This window comes from Thunnus maccoyii, chromosome 12, assembly GCF_910596095.1.
Source record: "Thunnus maccoyii chromosome 12, fThuMac1.1, whole genome shotgun sequence".
In the NCBI taxonomy this organism is placed as follows: Eukaryota; Metazoa; Chordata; class Actinopteri; order Scombriformes; family Scombridae; genus Thunnus; species Thunnus maccoyii.
This window is the reverse complement of record NC_056544.1, coordinates 8,972,677-8,988,198: the sequence shown is the minus strand read 5'-3', so window position 1 is coordinate 8,988,198 and position 15,522 is coordinate 8,972,677. Positions and strand designations below refer to the sequence as shown.

The window sequence follows — 15,522 nt, the reverse complement described above, 5'->3', positions numbered from 1 at the left end:
TTAAAGTTCAATTACAGAGTTAGAAATTCTTTAAATTGCACTTACTCCTTCTCCCTGATTGAAAATCATGTATACTGGACAGCAGATACAGCAGATGAATGTGAAAACAGCCTTTTAGTGTCAAATTCTGCATCATTCTGCACAGTGAGGGACAAACATTCAACTAAAGTAACAATGAGCGAAACACATTTTTGAGTGGAGGTGGACATTCATTATTCAACCAACGTGATTGTTGAGGAATCAAAGCCAAGTTTTACTGGCAGCCACATGGTGGCAGCAGAGGCCTGGGTGACTTTTGCACAACCAAGCCAGATGTTTAATGCTTGGTTTGTGAAGATATTTCAGTAATTTGACAAATCTATGCTGGCATTTTTTTGTGTCGGCACTTTTCACATTTTTTCTCACTTTTATTTTTACCTCACCTCTCTTGTGACTTTTTTTGAGTAGAGATTGATCAATCAAATGCTTTTGATTTCAAGGAAATAATGGGATATGAAATGCCAGACTTTGTATTTTATGGTCATGCTTTTGATGTATTGAGTGCAACCAACCTTAGAAAAACATCTGACCTATTGATTTTTAATTTCTAAAAATACAGATTGCATGCATTCTATACACTTAAAGTACTGTAAATGTAAAATAAGTTATCTGGCATGTATATCTGTGCACTGTTACTGCTAACATGAGCTTGTTGTTAGCTCTGCTCGAGTGTGACCTTTTGGCATAACCCTGCGAGTGGGAAGAAGTGCTACCTTATCATTTAGAGAGATCTTTGCAGGCCTCCCACTCCTGTGGTTTTCTGTGCCTCGCCACATGACACCAAGGTAATCCAAGTGGGCTAAATGCTGCAGATTTAAGTAAATGGCTCCCTCTAGTGGCCTCAACATATGTAGCATGTCCGTTATATACAGTCAATCGAGATGTGTGGCACATTACTGACCAATGAACCTGACAGTCCCAAATTACTAAAGGACTTGACAGTTATATTGCAGTAATCTATTACGATGACGGTTGTTTTTTATTAAGGTTTTTTTTTCTCTTTTTTGTGCAATAAACGCTTCTTTTTGCACAATTTGGGTCGTGTTACAATGTGTTGCCTAATGGGTGCTACATTACTCGAACTGTTTTTGTATTACAGATAGTTACACAAAGTGGACCGTGGATTCTGAAAAATCATAAATCTCAATAAAGCATTAAGCGAAGGAATGTGGTATAAAGTTTCAGTGTTTGAAAGTCAAATATTTGAAATTTTTTGAAGTTTTTCTCAAGGTTACCCTATTTTCTATCAGCTGTTAACGCAGCTCACTTGTTATCACCAACTAAATGTCACATCATCGGTGATTTGTGTGTCAGTCATGTCAACTGTGGGATTATTTTTGTTGACATAAATCGTATTTAGGATAAATTAGACAGCACACGATGCTCAAATAGCTGAACTGCAGAAGCTCCGCCCGCTCGGACAACTCGAGGCTTCAAAACGAGCGCTATCCCTAACGCCAACTCAGTTTGAACTGCGCAACAGCCTCTCTGCATTTTCATTGGACGGCTGAGCGCTGACACTCAATGACAATCGGCAGCAGGTTGTGGGCAACAGCATCACAGCTCACCCGTGAAACGGCTAACGTTAGCTATAAGTGAACAGGAAACGGCGTGTGAATTTATGCTCTAACTTACACGGGTGACGAGACAGCTAGCTGGAGGAATATAGCTGTATTTCTGAGCACGGCGAGAATGTCTGTCCCGGCAGGAGAGGGATGAAGATGACACCTCTGTTATGGCGAGTTGTGTCAGTGTGGCTATGTGTTGCTGTAGTCTGTTGGTAAGTTAGTGCAATTTGTTCCGTTTAGACATTGTTGTTATTCCATTTAGAGTCAGTAAGTGTGAAAAGTAACTAACTGTCTGACTACCGTTACCCAAAGCTAACTCAGTCACAACACAGTAACACAGCTAACGCTAGTCAGCTAGCTATGTTGTGATGTGGCACCCGGCTGACTTCTGACTTGTTGTCAACGTTACGAGTTAGCTTGGCTTGCTGACAACTTGCCGATAAACAAGTTCTCTCTAAATTACATTTTCCCGCCACCTCATGATATTTTGCTGCCATTACTATTTATAATTTGGCAAAATTGTAACGTCATAAGTTCAGTCAGCTGCCCGACGTTTGTGTCATCTAACGTTATCCAGAAAGAATCCAATTAAAAAGCACCAGCTGACGAGAATACACGTAGTATAGCATTTATAGAAGACATCCAGCTAAAGACGCCGTAAGATTTCTGGTCAACTGAAATAAAGCTGCTGAGTCTACTGTAACCTACATCAATGACTGTTGATTCCCACGTCTCACATTATAACTGAGCTAACGTTATGGCCACCGTTACACAGCTTTGGTCCATCAGCTCTTGACAGGATTACGTTACAGGCCTTTCACGCAGGTCACGTCAGTCGTCTGGAAAGCTGGATGTTATCGAGTCTCAGTAAATCTGACAGAACATAGTAAAGCCAGCAGAGAGCGAGATTATGTGGGATGATTATAGCCTATAGTCACGATGTTAGAGGATAGTAACCAAACATAACACACACTGATTCCTGTACTTCAGATAGAGAGGGGATGGAGGCAGGGAGACATGATGTAATATGGTATTAAGATCTGTGTTTGTGGTGTTGACCTGGCCTACATTTACCAGCATTGCTTTAACTCTCGTGAGTGAAGCTGTGAGTGATAGTACTTTTGGCCTATACTGTTGGCACAGTAGGTGAAATGTAAATATGTCCTGTTCTAGTTCAGACTTTCACAGCGTTCAGACATGTCACAGCAGAAAAAATACAGGTATGAATAATAACAATTAGACTTCATTTAGGCCTTGGTATTGTGCATGCTGGCTAACAGGAATGCTGCACTGAGGATATTTAATGGAGTCAATGAGCCATCGTTAATGCTATTAATTACACCTGTGTGTTTCCTGCTACGACAAGTCAACATGTCTGCTGTGAGAAAGTGTATCAGATGTTAACGAAAGAATGAAGCTGACAAAGTTTTTATAAAAGCCGTTACTCTTAAATAGGTTTGGTTGACATATACAGTGAAACAATACAAATTTGTCTACAGTCTAAAGTCTAGACCAGACTAGCTAAGTTTATTAGATTGTGTTAGGCAATCTTACAAATCAATGAGCCAGATTGTTTTTATGGCAATATTGGATTTGTGTGTGATTTTAACATTAATGTGATGAAGTACCTCATATTGTCAGATAATTAATTTGCTGGATTAGGCAAAAACAAACATTCCCATCTGGTTATTTTATCCATTGACAGCACAACACAATATCAAATCAAATATACTGGGATAGAAAACCCCCTAATAAAGGGAATCAAAAGCTAAGTCATCATGATACAATACTATTGCAATATGTTGCCCACAGTAGAAATGTTATTATAACACAGGTGATTCTGCAATTATGCAATATGCTGGTGGCAGAGTCTCAATGTATTTAGAGATTGCATCATAAATCAATATATTGCAGCATTGATAATTTGTCCCACACACTAATTAGAGTCATTTCAGTGTATGAAGTCATAATTTGAGTGAAGCCGCACTGTAATGTTGTAATCATAACAGATAATCAATGGTACATCATGTCATGTGGCATTCAGAAGTTGAAAGACTCACAGTCACGTGTCAGTCAGGGGTGTGTCTCAAGTGTGTGACTGGTGCACTGAGACTGGACACATCCGCTTGATCTTTGCACTCGTGGGAGACGTGTTTACCTGTTTCATTGGTTACATAGTGGCCAGCTCACTCCTTCATCTCCAGCCTGCTCTGTGTTGACTCTGTGTTTGTTATTGCATAGTGTCTGTGATCCCTTTAATAATACATCCATATATATTGGGCCCACCCAGACACTAAATAGCCATTTCATCATGAAGAATGTGTCGAAAAACATCCCATATTTGTAAAACAAAAAAATCAAATGTATCTATAATGTATCTATGCTAAGATCTAGCATTTCCTACCATTTCATGTGTAAAGTCTACTACTTTAACTCTTTGTCTGTAACCAATTAGTTAATTATTTAGAAAGCCATGCCTTAACACCGCTTTTGCCCCTTTGGGAGTTACATTACAGCTTCTGGCTTTCAATTAGAAAACAAATACTCTGTTGTTGGCTTAAATGTTTGTGACTGGTCCAGCCTTGCAAGTCAGATCAACAAAACAGTTGCGCCAGCCAGCCAGCCAGCCCATTGGCCAAGTAAAGTCCTTGACATGGAATCTTGAATAAAATCCAGCTAGCGGCCTGGGTTGGTGACAAGGTGCAGTCGCTGTTGGAGTGTGGCCTTTGAGACTGGAGCAGGAGGACCTGTTCCCCCACAGGAACGTGACATTATTCATGCAGTACAATCATATATACAAATCCGTATTTAAAGCACTGTCGCTGCTCTTTATCATTGTTTTCCTGCCAGTAGTGGAGACAGTCACTGTGACCCTGACCACTTTTTCTGACACAGTGTCACCAACAGAACTGAGTTGTTAAAAGCAAATGAATAGAGTTTCAACATATTTATCCACACAACAATAATAATAACAAAAAGTATAGAAGAAAGTGTCACTGAAGGAAAATAATAATAATAATATTTATTGTTTATTCTCACTTTCATAAATAGTGTCTTTTTGCTCTGAACAGGGACGAATACAGTAGGTAGCAGGTTTCAGACAAAAGACAACAGACAAAAATAATATGTGTATTTTTTAATTTTTAAGGCCTCCAGTCAAGTTGAGCAATGAAACACTTTGATGACTTTCCTTGACTCTGTATACAGATAAGATAAATTGTCTACGTTGGGGGCAGGCCACCTGGACTTTCTCATTGCGTCACACTGTGACATCATGCTGCAGCTTCCTCTGTGTATGACTCACTGCAGTCAAATAAAATGTGTAGTGTGCTTGATTCCAGAGTTTGTCAATACCCTTATACTTGCTTCTTTCCCAGACGCCAGGACATTTTTTTCTTAATCCATTATCAAGTGATGCATATTCAAATTGACTCAACATCTTATGACACTAATTGTTGTCCCTTTTGTCCTGTAGGTACCCTAGTTGTTATGTTGGTTGCAGAGAATCACACCAAGAGGCCCAAAAGCCCGTGTCCTCACAGGACATCAGTTCGGAGGAAGAGTCAGGAGAAAAGACTCATCATCACAAGGTGGCATCTGCTGTATTATACTATAACCTACCACATCATCCAGTTATTTCAGCTACAACACTCATGTGACCTTTCACTTCATTATACATTTTTTAGCTTATTTTACCACACAGGAAACCTGCTGCGATGCTAGATACATATCAGAGTAACACTAGTTGCACAGCAAGACCTGAATATGTGGGCTAGAAAAACATTTAGCATATTCTGATTTGAGGGTCTTTTGGATTCTGTGATTAAACTGTCCCCTCATGGTGTCAATAATGTGTGTGTGACTGTATGTGTTTTCTCCAGGTTGAGGAGAGCTGGGTTTTACCTACCCAGTCCCCACCAGAAAATGAACAGTTGATAGAGGATGATCAGCAAAAAGAGGAGCAGACACTACAGGAGGTGGACAAAAAAGAACAATATTCAGAGGTGATGTGGAGATTAGTTTGAAACTTTACAACTGTGCATATTGAAATTACATTTTGTCTTTGGTACCATTTCAATAGATCAAAATTTAGATATAGTACATCTGTCTACTTGTCACAAAGATAATCCCTAAAGCCTAAAAAAACAAATCAAATCTGTGCTATGACACTTAATACACATGAGTAATGATTTGAAAGACCTGTTTGACTTCAGATTTCTCAGGGTTTTACCATTTGATGCCTCCTGAGCAGTAGAACAGTTTCAAACATGGATGAGCAATCACATATATCGTGGCATCCAGTTCTTTTTTATCGATCATTCCTGCAACATTAGAAGCTTTTAAGTGTTTTAGTTGATCAGTTTAACTCTGGCTAATGGGCTGAGCATTTGAACATCTCCCCTGACAGCTCAAATATCTCTCTGTTTATCTATCAGGCCTTTGAAGCGGATGAGCCCACTGTCGAGGTGAAGTTGGAGGCAGCCAAAGGACTTTCACAACCTGAGCCAGAACCTGAGCAAGGCTCAGAAAATCAAAATATCGAAGCATCCATCACTCAAGACCAAGAATCAGCTCTCCTGCTCCCATCCTCTGACTCTGTCTCTGGTTCTGCTGCTGAGTTTAAAGACAACACCAACATCCCTGACCTTCAGGACAACACCCCAACTAGGCAAGCCTTTATTTCCTCAAAGCTCATTTTAAGAATCACTTTTTTTTTTCATTAAAGCTAGTTCAAATAATCTGAAAAAATGTTGTACCTCTTTATTCTGGTGTTCAAAAATGTGATTGCACATTGCTTACTATAGGTTTAACAGCACTGTCTCTGTTAAAATGTTTCTTTTTTTCTTGGATGCTTCCCTGTAAATTTTTAGTGTCTCAGATGATGCATCTGATGTAGCTGCACCTGAGATCATTGCTTCTGACCTGCCTCCTGCTGACTGTGAAGAAGAAGAGGCCAACCCATATGATAATGATAGGTGGGAACTGGTACTTATGTGCCCTATTTTGTGAGCAAAATGTGAAAATAATTTTTCTCATGCATTATCATATTGGCAAGTACATCAGTTATATAGATAGAATATCAGTTCAGTGCCAACTTTGAGACAAGTGTAACTCTGATGCTCTGTAACAAGGTAACCATGTTTTTCTGTTCCCACATCAGCCCTCCAATAGTTCTGGAGAACACCTCCAATGTTCACACTGCAGGTACTAAAACCCACACTGACCCTCCTCTGAGTTCTCCTGCTGGTCACGGCACACAGCATCTGGAGGCCAATACTTCACACATGCTGAAACAAGAACAAGTAAGGCCACACGGATACCACGTGAACTATTTTCCTCTCTTACCTCTTGACTTCCAGAGGAGGTGTCCCAGCTCTCATTTTCTCATTATCTTTGACAGGACCTGAGCTCCCCTGTCACCACAGACACAGATTCCAGTGTGAGCAGCAAAGACCCCGAGGACATTCCCACATTCGATGAGTGGAAGCGGAAGATGATGGAGGTGGAGAAGGAGAAGAGTAAGATTGCATTTTGATTCTGCTCATACAGTTGTGTCTATGTATCACACATGTATCACATTCTTATTTCACCTCAAACTACAGGAATGTTGGCTGAATTTTAAGCTTTCCCATCAATTCTTTGTTAATTTTTTTCCCTATAGCTCTGTCTACTCATACCTCTACTAATGGGGGTTCTCATACGGTGAAGAAAGTCCAGAAGAACTTCAATAACTACGCCTCAGTGGAGTGTGGAGCCAAGATCCTTGGTTCTAACCCAGAGGCTAAGGTATATATGATACTACAGCCTGCAAAGAATACTACCTGTCCTGTTAGATGTTGACATAATGACAAATACAAGCTGATATCTTAATTTGTCCCATACAGAGCACTTCAGCCATATTGAAGGAGAACATGGACATGTACATGCTAAACCCATGTAGTAATAAAATCTGGTATGTAGTATGCTAGCATATCTGGTTTTCTTTTACAAATGCAATCTGAATACGTTTCTTTTCATCTCCGACTGAACCATATTTTCTTTATTTTCTTTCCCTCTCTCAGGTTCATCATTGAGCTCTGTGAGCCCATCCAGTTGAAGCAGTTAGACATTGCTAACTTTGAGCTCTTCTCTTCCACTCCGAAAGACTTTCTTGTCTCCATCAGTGATCGGTACATACAGCTATCATATTTTATACAGTTTAAACAGTTTGTGTTAGCAGCTTACAAATGTTAATTAGTTAATGTTAATTTGATTTTCTGAAACTGAAGGCCTCAAAAAACAGAGCAGGGAGCAGAGTTTCTTTAGAGAAATACAAAGAGTGATATCAAATCATAATCATAATTCCATTGACACCAAGCAGTAATCATGAGCTGACAAACATCTGGATCACATAACTGAATGTGTTTTATAAATCTACTCCTGCAGATACCCAACGAACAAGTGGCTAAAGCTGGGAACCTTTCACGCCCGGGATGAACGCACAGTCCAGAGCTTCCCATTGGATGAACATCTTTACGCTAAATATGTGAAGGTGAGTGTGGTATTTTTTTAGTGCAGGGAAGAATTTAGTATTTACCCAAGCAGAGATTTTTCTGTTCACTTTGCTCTGAATCTCTTTAAATGGAAGTCTTAGTTCCTTCACTTTCATTCTGTTCCTTCTTTTAGCAGTCACAAGGTCAACCTGTGTAATAACTGTTAAAAGACTGTGTTGTAGAAGGAACAGTTTTGGTTCCTTAAAGTCAGCTATGCAATAAACTGAAAATAAATGTTGGTGTTGCTCATATTGTACACCCTCCTGGATAAGAGCACCAGCAAAATCCTCAAACTAGGGAAGTTTTAAAAGAGTTTTCTATCCTAGATTATCTGACTGAGTCTCAGAGACAAAGGCCCCACAGTCGTTTTGCTTCTGACATAATTCAAATAAAACCAACTTTCTCTCTTTGGTCCTGTGTGAATGCATGTATACATCTCTGTAATCTTTTTCTCTTTTTTCTGTTTCTCTTGCTTCAGATGTTCACCAAGTACATAAAGGTTAGCCTGCTTTCCTTGTAGAGGTCTGTGGTGGAGTGAAATGAATAATAAACATGAAGGAGACTCTTTTATATCTTTTACGGTTGGGGTGATTGACTTAAAATGCTAAAAACATAATCAAATCTAACTGCTGCTAACCTGCCCATTCTTACTACAACAACTACTCTTTGAATACGTTCATATCACACCTAATGAACATTTTAAACCCATGAAGTGTAACCCGCCAGCTGTCATTCAAATAATCAAGCATACTAAGTTAAATGATCTAACTTGCTGAATACTGAGATGTTTCTCAGGTCTACTTACACAGTAACTCACTCACCAATCAGTCAGCATTTCATTTTAACCTATTATGTTGATTATACAACAAAACAAAATCATGGCTTTGCAGTTTGTAAATAATACAGCCACTGCTGAGATTGTTGAATGGTCTGAGGTATAATCCACCACACATTTCCATTATAATATCTGAATCATTTTCACATTTTGTTTTAGGTGGAGCTGGTCTCTCACTTTGGCTCTGAACATTTCTGTCCCCTCAGTCTCATAAGGTATGTAATATTCAGGCAATGAAGCTTTCATAACATACTCTCCTGAGCTGTTTAAGAAGGAAGTGAGCATGAGAGTAAAGGCAAAATGTAGCTAGTGACTAGAGCTGGGTGATATGGACAAAATGAAATATGATATTTTGGACCAAATACCTCAATATCGATATTGCGACAGTATTGCAGGAATGACTAATGGTGCTTTCATAAAATATTTACATAATGAAATCTTTGATAAATAATCATCACTAGTGTTGATATAATGACTAAGTGGGTAAAGACAAATAACAGAACAGCTAGAACAGTCTGGTAGGTTCAGAAAATGACATCACTTTACTGTAATACAACCTTTTAAAACAAGGAAAAGACAACACTCATGCCATATCACGATATTATGATATCCAAAATCTAAGACGATATCTAGTCTCATATCAGGATATCGATATATAGCTCAGCCCTAGTAGTACCATGTGTGTTTCATAGTTTTACATTTGTATTTTTATTGTTTTGTGTTGTACAGTATGTCTTATTATTTAATTATATATTCATCTAGTTTTAATTAACCATAATTAAACTAGTTTGTCTTTACTTTCCAGATGATTGCTCGTTGCATACTGCATGAGCTCTAGATGGTGTCAAGTGATATTATGTAATATTTGGCATATAGTCATAGGTATTCAGCTCACCCACACCCCTTACTGTAAGTCATTGGTGGGAGCCAGTAAAACTAATGCATATGTTAGCAGCTGTGCTTTCCACTGCTGTAAAATGTAAAGGAAAATGGGGCACTGTGCACAGAAGTGTCAGAAACTGTTGAAACCAACAAAGATATCACATAATATTTATTTGAAGGAAATACTAAACTAAATGGTGCATGTGATTTCATATAATGTATATGTAACTCTTATAGACGTTGTGCCAGAGCTGGTGTATCCAACACTAGTTTGATGCTTGTGTTAAAACTGTCTCATGTTGAAATGAAGGACCAGCTATCGACTGACTTTTCTATATGACCTTTGTGTGTTGCATGCTTTTACTGTAGCTCTGTCTGCCCTCTAGAAGCTGGCACAGACTTGAGAATAGATCATTGGATAAAAGATTAGATTTCACTGTTACGTGAGCGTGGTTATGGAAAGATTTTGATTTTCTTTTTTTTGCCAGGGTGTTTGGCACAAGCATGGTGGAAGAATACGAGGAGATCGCTGATCCCTCTGAAAGACCAGATGATCAGGACGACGACTTGGGTGAGAACTGAGAACATAGCTAGAATATAAATATATATTTCTCTCCTTTTGTTGCGGTATTACAACATGTAAGACAAACTGAGCGCAGCTGAGTATTTTCAGCTATTCTGTGCAATTTGTATCAGATTATTCCATTAATTTGTGTATTCATGCATTATTTTTTACATTTGTTGCACCAAAACTAAAGTTGTTTATGGTAACTTTTATTAGTTTCTTTTAATGTTCTGTTTTTATGTGAGGTTGATGTGAATTATTGCATAAATAGAAATGTTTTGTGTGTGCTAATGACTGCTCCCTACAGATTATCCTCCTGGATATGCACCTGGTGAAGTCAAGTATTCCAAGAATCTGATTGGATCAGCAAAGGGTAAGTATATGAAACATGGATTTCTACTACAATGATCCCAAAGTTGGAGTATTGCATTAAGTTGTTACTCCGGTTCTAATTTTCTCTTCAGATGTCATCTTGAACATGGTCAATAATCTTGCTGTCAATGTTCTTGGCGGAGGCCCGGAGATGCAAGGTATGGCCAAAACACTTTTTAGAACACCAGATTGTAATAATTTGTGCAGCCAGTCACTGTTTAATATTTCTTCATTCATGTTTTGAAGGCAACCTTTCATCCCAGGAAGGGAACGTGACTGAACCATCATCTCAGCTTGAAGCTACCACTCAAACTACCATTACAGAAATTACATCAGTGTGAGTATCTGTCAGAAGTGAAATGTAAAGCGACCATCAGCCAATCTTAATTGTATCATTGTGTTTCAGAGTTGAACAAACAACTGAGTAATTTAATATTATTGACAGATTAAAATTAATTTATACCGCTTCAAATTGCTTTAAAGTATAATTTTGTTTTTCCTTTGAAGTTTGGGACCTACTATTAATTATACGAGAACCCTACAAACTAAAGCTAATTTGGTCTCTTGTCCTTCATGGCTGTTCTAATGTGTTCCTCCTTTACTATATTTAATGTACACTATGATGTCCTTTTCTCTTTCTAGTCCAGAGTCTGAAGAGGTGGAGATTTCACCAGACTCTGATATCCCTGAAACTGCAGCCCCTTCCTCAGAGACCTCTGTGCCAGAGCCACCTACCACTGATATTAGCAAACAAGAGCTCCCCCCAGTGGAGGAAAAAATTATCATTCCTCTTGAGAAAGATGAGGAAGAATCTATCGGCTCTACAATCACCCTTTTAGATAAAGAGGAAGAGGTGGATGAAGGAAAGGAGAAAAAGGATCCTCATGAGCGACAAGAAGGACTGCTACTTCCTTCTTTTTCCTCCTCTTGCTCTTGCGCAGCTTCCCTCCAGGAGTATCTCCAGCGGCAGTGTTCAGTCCTGCTGTTCAAAAAATGCCACAGAAAGGACCGAAAGCAAAAGATTCCTCCCATTCAAACGCCCACTTTGCACCTACCCCTGTCCCCCTCCGCCTGCCCTGAACCCAAGCAGCACCACAGTGAGGTACATCAGCCCCATGACAAAGAACAAGCTTCTGAACAGGAGCCAGAGAAAGGAGCCAGCCCGTCAGAAGCACCACCACCTCCAGGGAACATAGTAGAATCTCATAAAGAGTCCATGTCTGAGCCTCCTCTGCTGGAGCCCAGTCAAACCTCGACGCTCCCCAAACCCAGTGTCACCGATTCATCCTCTGCCAAACCTACCCCTATTGTAGAGACACCACAGCTTTCTTCTGAGGAACCAGCAAAGCAGCTGAGGCCAGAAAAGAGCCAGGAGGTGGTGGTTGAAGAGAAGCACATGGAGACTTCAGCCTCTCTCAGTAGCTCCAGCGATGTACAACCCAGCATCAGTGCCACAGTGGATGATTCTTCAGTGACACCAACAGAAGAGAAGCTTCACATTGATGTTTCTCAGCCAGAGATGAGCCCCCCCATCCAAACCCCAGATGTGACAGATCAATCTCAAGTCCTCCATCCCACTGCTGCTCCTCATTTAGAACAACACCCTGCCCCACCAGCTGTTCCTGAAAGCGGTACCGCTCCCACTGAGCCACCCTACATTACTCCAGACACCGTCACAGAAGCTGAGCCCTCTGGTGGTCAGGCTGTCATCACAGAAACTAAAACGGAGGATTTCGGAGAAGACATCTCTACTTCATCTTCTCCTTCCTTGCCTGCCTCACCGTCCCTCTCGGACATCTACGCAGACCCCCCGAATGGCACGGAGCAGAATGGTAACCCAGTGCACGGCTCCAGCCAGAAGGAGTCCGTGTTCATGCGGCTCAACAACCGCATCAAGGCCCTGGAGATGAACATGTCACTGAGCGGACGTTACCTGGAGCAGCTTAGCCAGAGGTGAGAAACAGGGACGCATAAAACAGCAATGAGATTGTTATGTTGATGATTATGAACTGAAGTCTTTTTTTTCCATCTTTTAATTCAAGGTATCGGAAGCAGATGGAGGAGATGCAAAAGGCTTTCAACAAAACCATCATTAAACTCCAGAACACCTCCAGAATTGCAGAGGAGCAGGTGAGCAATGAGCTTGAGATTGTTGTCCCAAAGCTGTATTCATTCATAGTGAATGAATGCAAAAATGCTCAATAAATCTGAGCTGCTACTTCCAAGTAAAATCTTTTGGAATTGACAATTAATTTCACATGTATTCTGCTTTTTGATTAACAAATATACCATTCCAGGGATGTGATCCTCCTGTTTGGTTGGTCTCTTAATTTGTTGTCCTTTTTCTCCCGTAGGACCAGCGTCAGACTGAGTCTATTCAGTTGCTACAAGGTCAGCTGGAGAATGTGACTCAGCTGGTTCTCAACCTGTCTGTCAAAGTCAATCAGCTGCAGATTGAGGTAGATACAAACCTTCAGGCAGACAGCCTTCATCTGTAATCAGTTTTTCAGCCTCGAATCAAACTGAGTAAATTTGTCTTCTGCCAGGATCATGTCATTAGGATACACTAGTAGTTTTGGGCCACCAGGTCCTGACATATAGTCCCAGAAACATCTTAAAAGCTACAAAATATGTTGGTACTTACTGCATCGACTTCTGTAATACATGTCTGAATGTGTACTTAGGCTAGTTATATAACATTTTTTTCATTGTACTTCATTTTTTTGACTCATCAGACATTATTGGGGTTTTTTCTTTGCTAGTGATGTAATCAGTGGTCTCTCTCATAGGTGTCAGACAGGCAGAACTACTTGGTGCTGTCTCTGGTCTTGTGTCTGTGTCTCGGCCTGCTGCTGTTTGCCAACCGCTGCCGCATCTCCACCCTGCCTCCAACCACAGAACCAAAGCCACCCATACCCAAGAGCTACTCCTACTGCTGCCCTGAAAGGTAACAAAACAAGTGTACTGTGTCACAAAAACATATCGCTCTACCATGTCCACTTTTATAACCAGATTCAGCAGAGTAAAAGATGAAATGAGGAAGGTGTGTCTTCAAACACATGATGGTGAAGAAAAAGTTGTAGTTGAGAGGCTAGATTTGAAAAAGCACTGAGTATCATCTGTAAATGGCCTCTTATGGCGCCGTGAATGGCCTCTACTCATTAAGCCACCTCATTGAAACAATTATTCATCAAGAACATTGCTGCTGGATTCTTAAGAGATTGCACAGCCGTGACTCATGTCGTAATAAAAGTGCCACATACAGTCTTTTCCCTCAACCATTACTGTTTCCTTAATAGGCAGCTGTCTTCCTGTGATGACACCGGCTTGAAGAGGAGTGCATCCTATCCACTCATACACACTGAGTCATTCCAGTTAGTCACCACTGAAGGTATGGCTTTACTGCCATCTGTTTGAATTTTTCTTTTTTCATATGTTTTTAATAATGGCTTATTAATAATCCAGAATTGAATCATTCTTTGTGTTGGTTGAAATTAACATCATGCTTTGGCTCACAGGCCCAGAAATGCTGCACGCAGAGGAGACACAGAGTCTTTTTCCAGCTAACAGAAAGGTATGTAAAGATGAACTTATTGCACTGCTGAGTATGGGTGTAAAATGTAAGTTTGAAATACTGATAGTAACTGATTATAAGGATTAAATTGGCCTTTTGTCTTTCTTTTGTTCTTTCTACCAAACTTTTCCCCACACAGAAGAGACGGCGTAAGATGAAACCCATTGAGAAAGTGGAGACTCTGACACCCTCTTTTCATGCTGCTCCAGAACTGTGTAATGGAGATGTTGTGTGTAATGGTGTTCCTGTCACCACAAAACCTAGAGCCCTTACAAAACGGTTACTTCAACCTATCTTCAGAGACTCTCCGTCAGAGGGCAGCTCGGAGGGATCTTCCCATTCAGATGACCCCTCCTTCTGTGGAATCACCACAGCTTGCACTCGTATCTGTGATGGGCTCCCTCCACCCAAGACCCGGTCGGAGAAACGGGCACTAAGACGCAGGCGTCCCAAGCCCAGTTGTGCAGTGGTGGACTTGCTTCAGGCCCCTCGGAGGGACAAGAGCGAATCATTGCCCATCTCTACCATACAGGACATCATGAACAGGAAAACAGAGCAAAGCTCTGGGACATTTGGGGTAAATGTCACCCTCTCAGGTCCTGTTTGACATAAAAAAAATAGACTCCACTCCTTCTCACTGACTGCTGAACTCTTTCCAAACGGATGGATGTTAATTCATGTAGCAACAGGCAGCTTTAAGCTTTAACATGAGACAATCCCTTCACTCTTACTGTTGAGTAAGTTTTCTGTTCATGTTCTCATTCTTTTCAGACATCATTTATATTTGTTAAACTTCAAATCAAAGAAATGTCTTCCCAGCTTACAATTAAAGCTTTTCCCTGTTGTTTGGAAACACTGACTGTGACTTCTGACCTAACAAATTTATCAAAAGGACTCAACAACTCAACTTGCCGTTTGTGAAATAATTCTTCATTTTAAAACTTCTATTTCAATTTTCTATCTGTACTTTTATTTATAAAACCTGCAGCCAGAAGCATACCTGCTTAAAACTGAAGAGTTTTGCTTTATTTTCACTTTTAAAAAGTAGCAATTGAATTGAATAATTCAATTTAATTAATTAAATTTATTTGGGGTGTAAAGCACAGTAGACCAGAGACATATCAGAGTGTTTGTTTGGGAATTTTATTTTAAAA

At 40.1% G+C, this 15,522-nt stretch overlaps 1 protein-coding gene across 2 annotated transcripts; it reads left to right on the top strand.

Moving 5' to 3' along the window:
• Positions 1–1,531: 1,531 nt before the first annotated feature.
• LOC121908301 (SUN domain-containing ossification factor-like) lies at positions 1,532–15,278 on the top strand. 2 transcript variants are annotated; one of them, XM_042428209.1, is made up of 24 exons: positions 1,532–1,819; positions 5,083–5,197; positions 5,489–5,611; positions 6,044–6,276; positions 6,479–6,583; positions 6,769–6,910; positions 7,009–7,126; positions 7,270–7,394; positions 7,493–7,560; positions 7,670–7,777; positions 8,034–8,139; positions 8,619–8,639; positions 9,135–9,190; positions 10,346–10,428; positions 10,730–10,795; positions 10,887–10,952; positions 11,041–11,131; positions 11,437–12,747; positions 12,837–12,924; positions 13,149–13,253; positions 13,584–13,741; positions 14,094–14,185; positions 14,313–14,368; positions 14,508–15,278. In XM_042428209.1, exons 1-24 carry the CDS (start codon positions 1,755–1,757, stop codon positions 14,973–14,975), a joined length of 3,969 nt encoding a protein of 1,322 aa, XP_042284143.1. In that variant the 5' UTR covers positions 1,532–1,754; the 3' UTR covers positions 14,976–15,278. The 2 variants fall into 2 exon arrangements, with proteins under 2 accessions (XP_042284143.1, XP_042284144.1); XM_042428210.1 differs by lacking the exon at positions 8,619–8,639.
• The last annotated feature ends 244 nt before the right edge of the window (positions 15,279–15,522 follow it).

Excerpts from the sequence above, each read along its gene's own strand:
- LOC121908301 (XM_042428209.1), top strand. The coding sequence starts at position 1,755 with ATGAAGATGACACCTCTGTTATGGCGAGTTGTGTCAGTGTGGCTATGT. Across the intron at positions 7,561-7,669 it reads CCATGTAGTAATAAAATCTG|GTTCATCATTGAGCTCTGTG; the intron begins GTATGTAGTATG and ends TCCCTCTCTCAG. Across the intron at positions 12,748-12,836 it reads CTGGAGCAGCTTAGCCAGAG|GTATCGGAAGCAGATGGAGG; the intron begins GTGAGAAACAGG and ends TTTTAATTCAAG.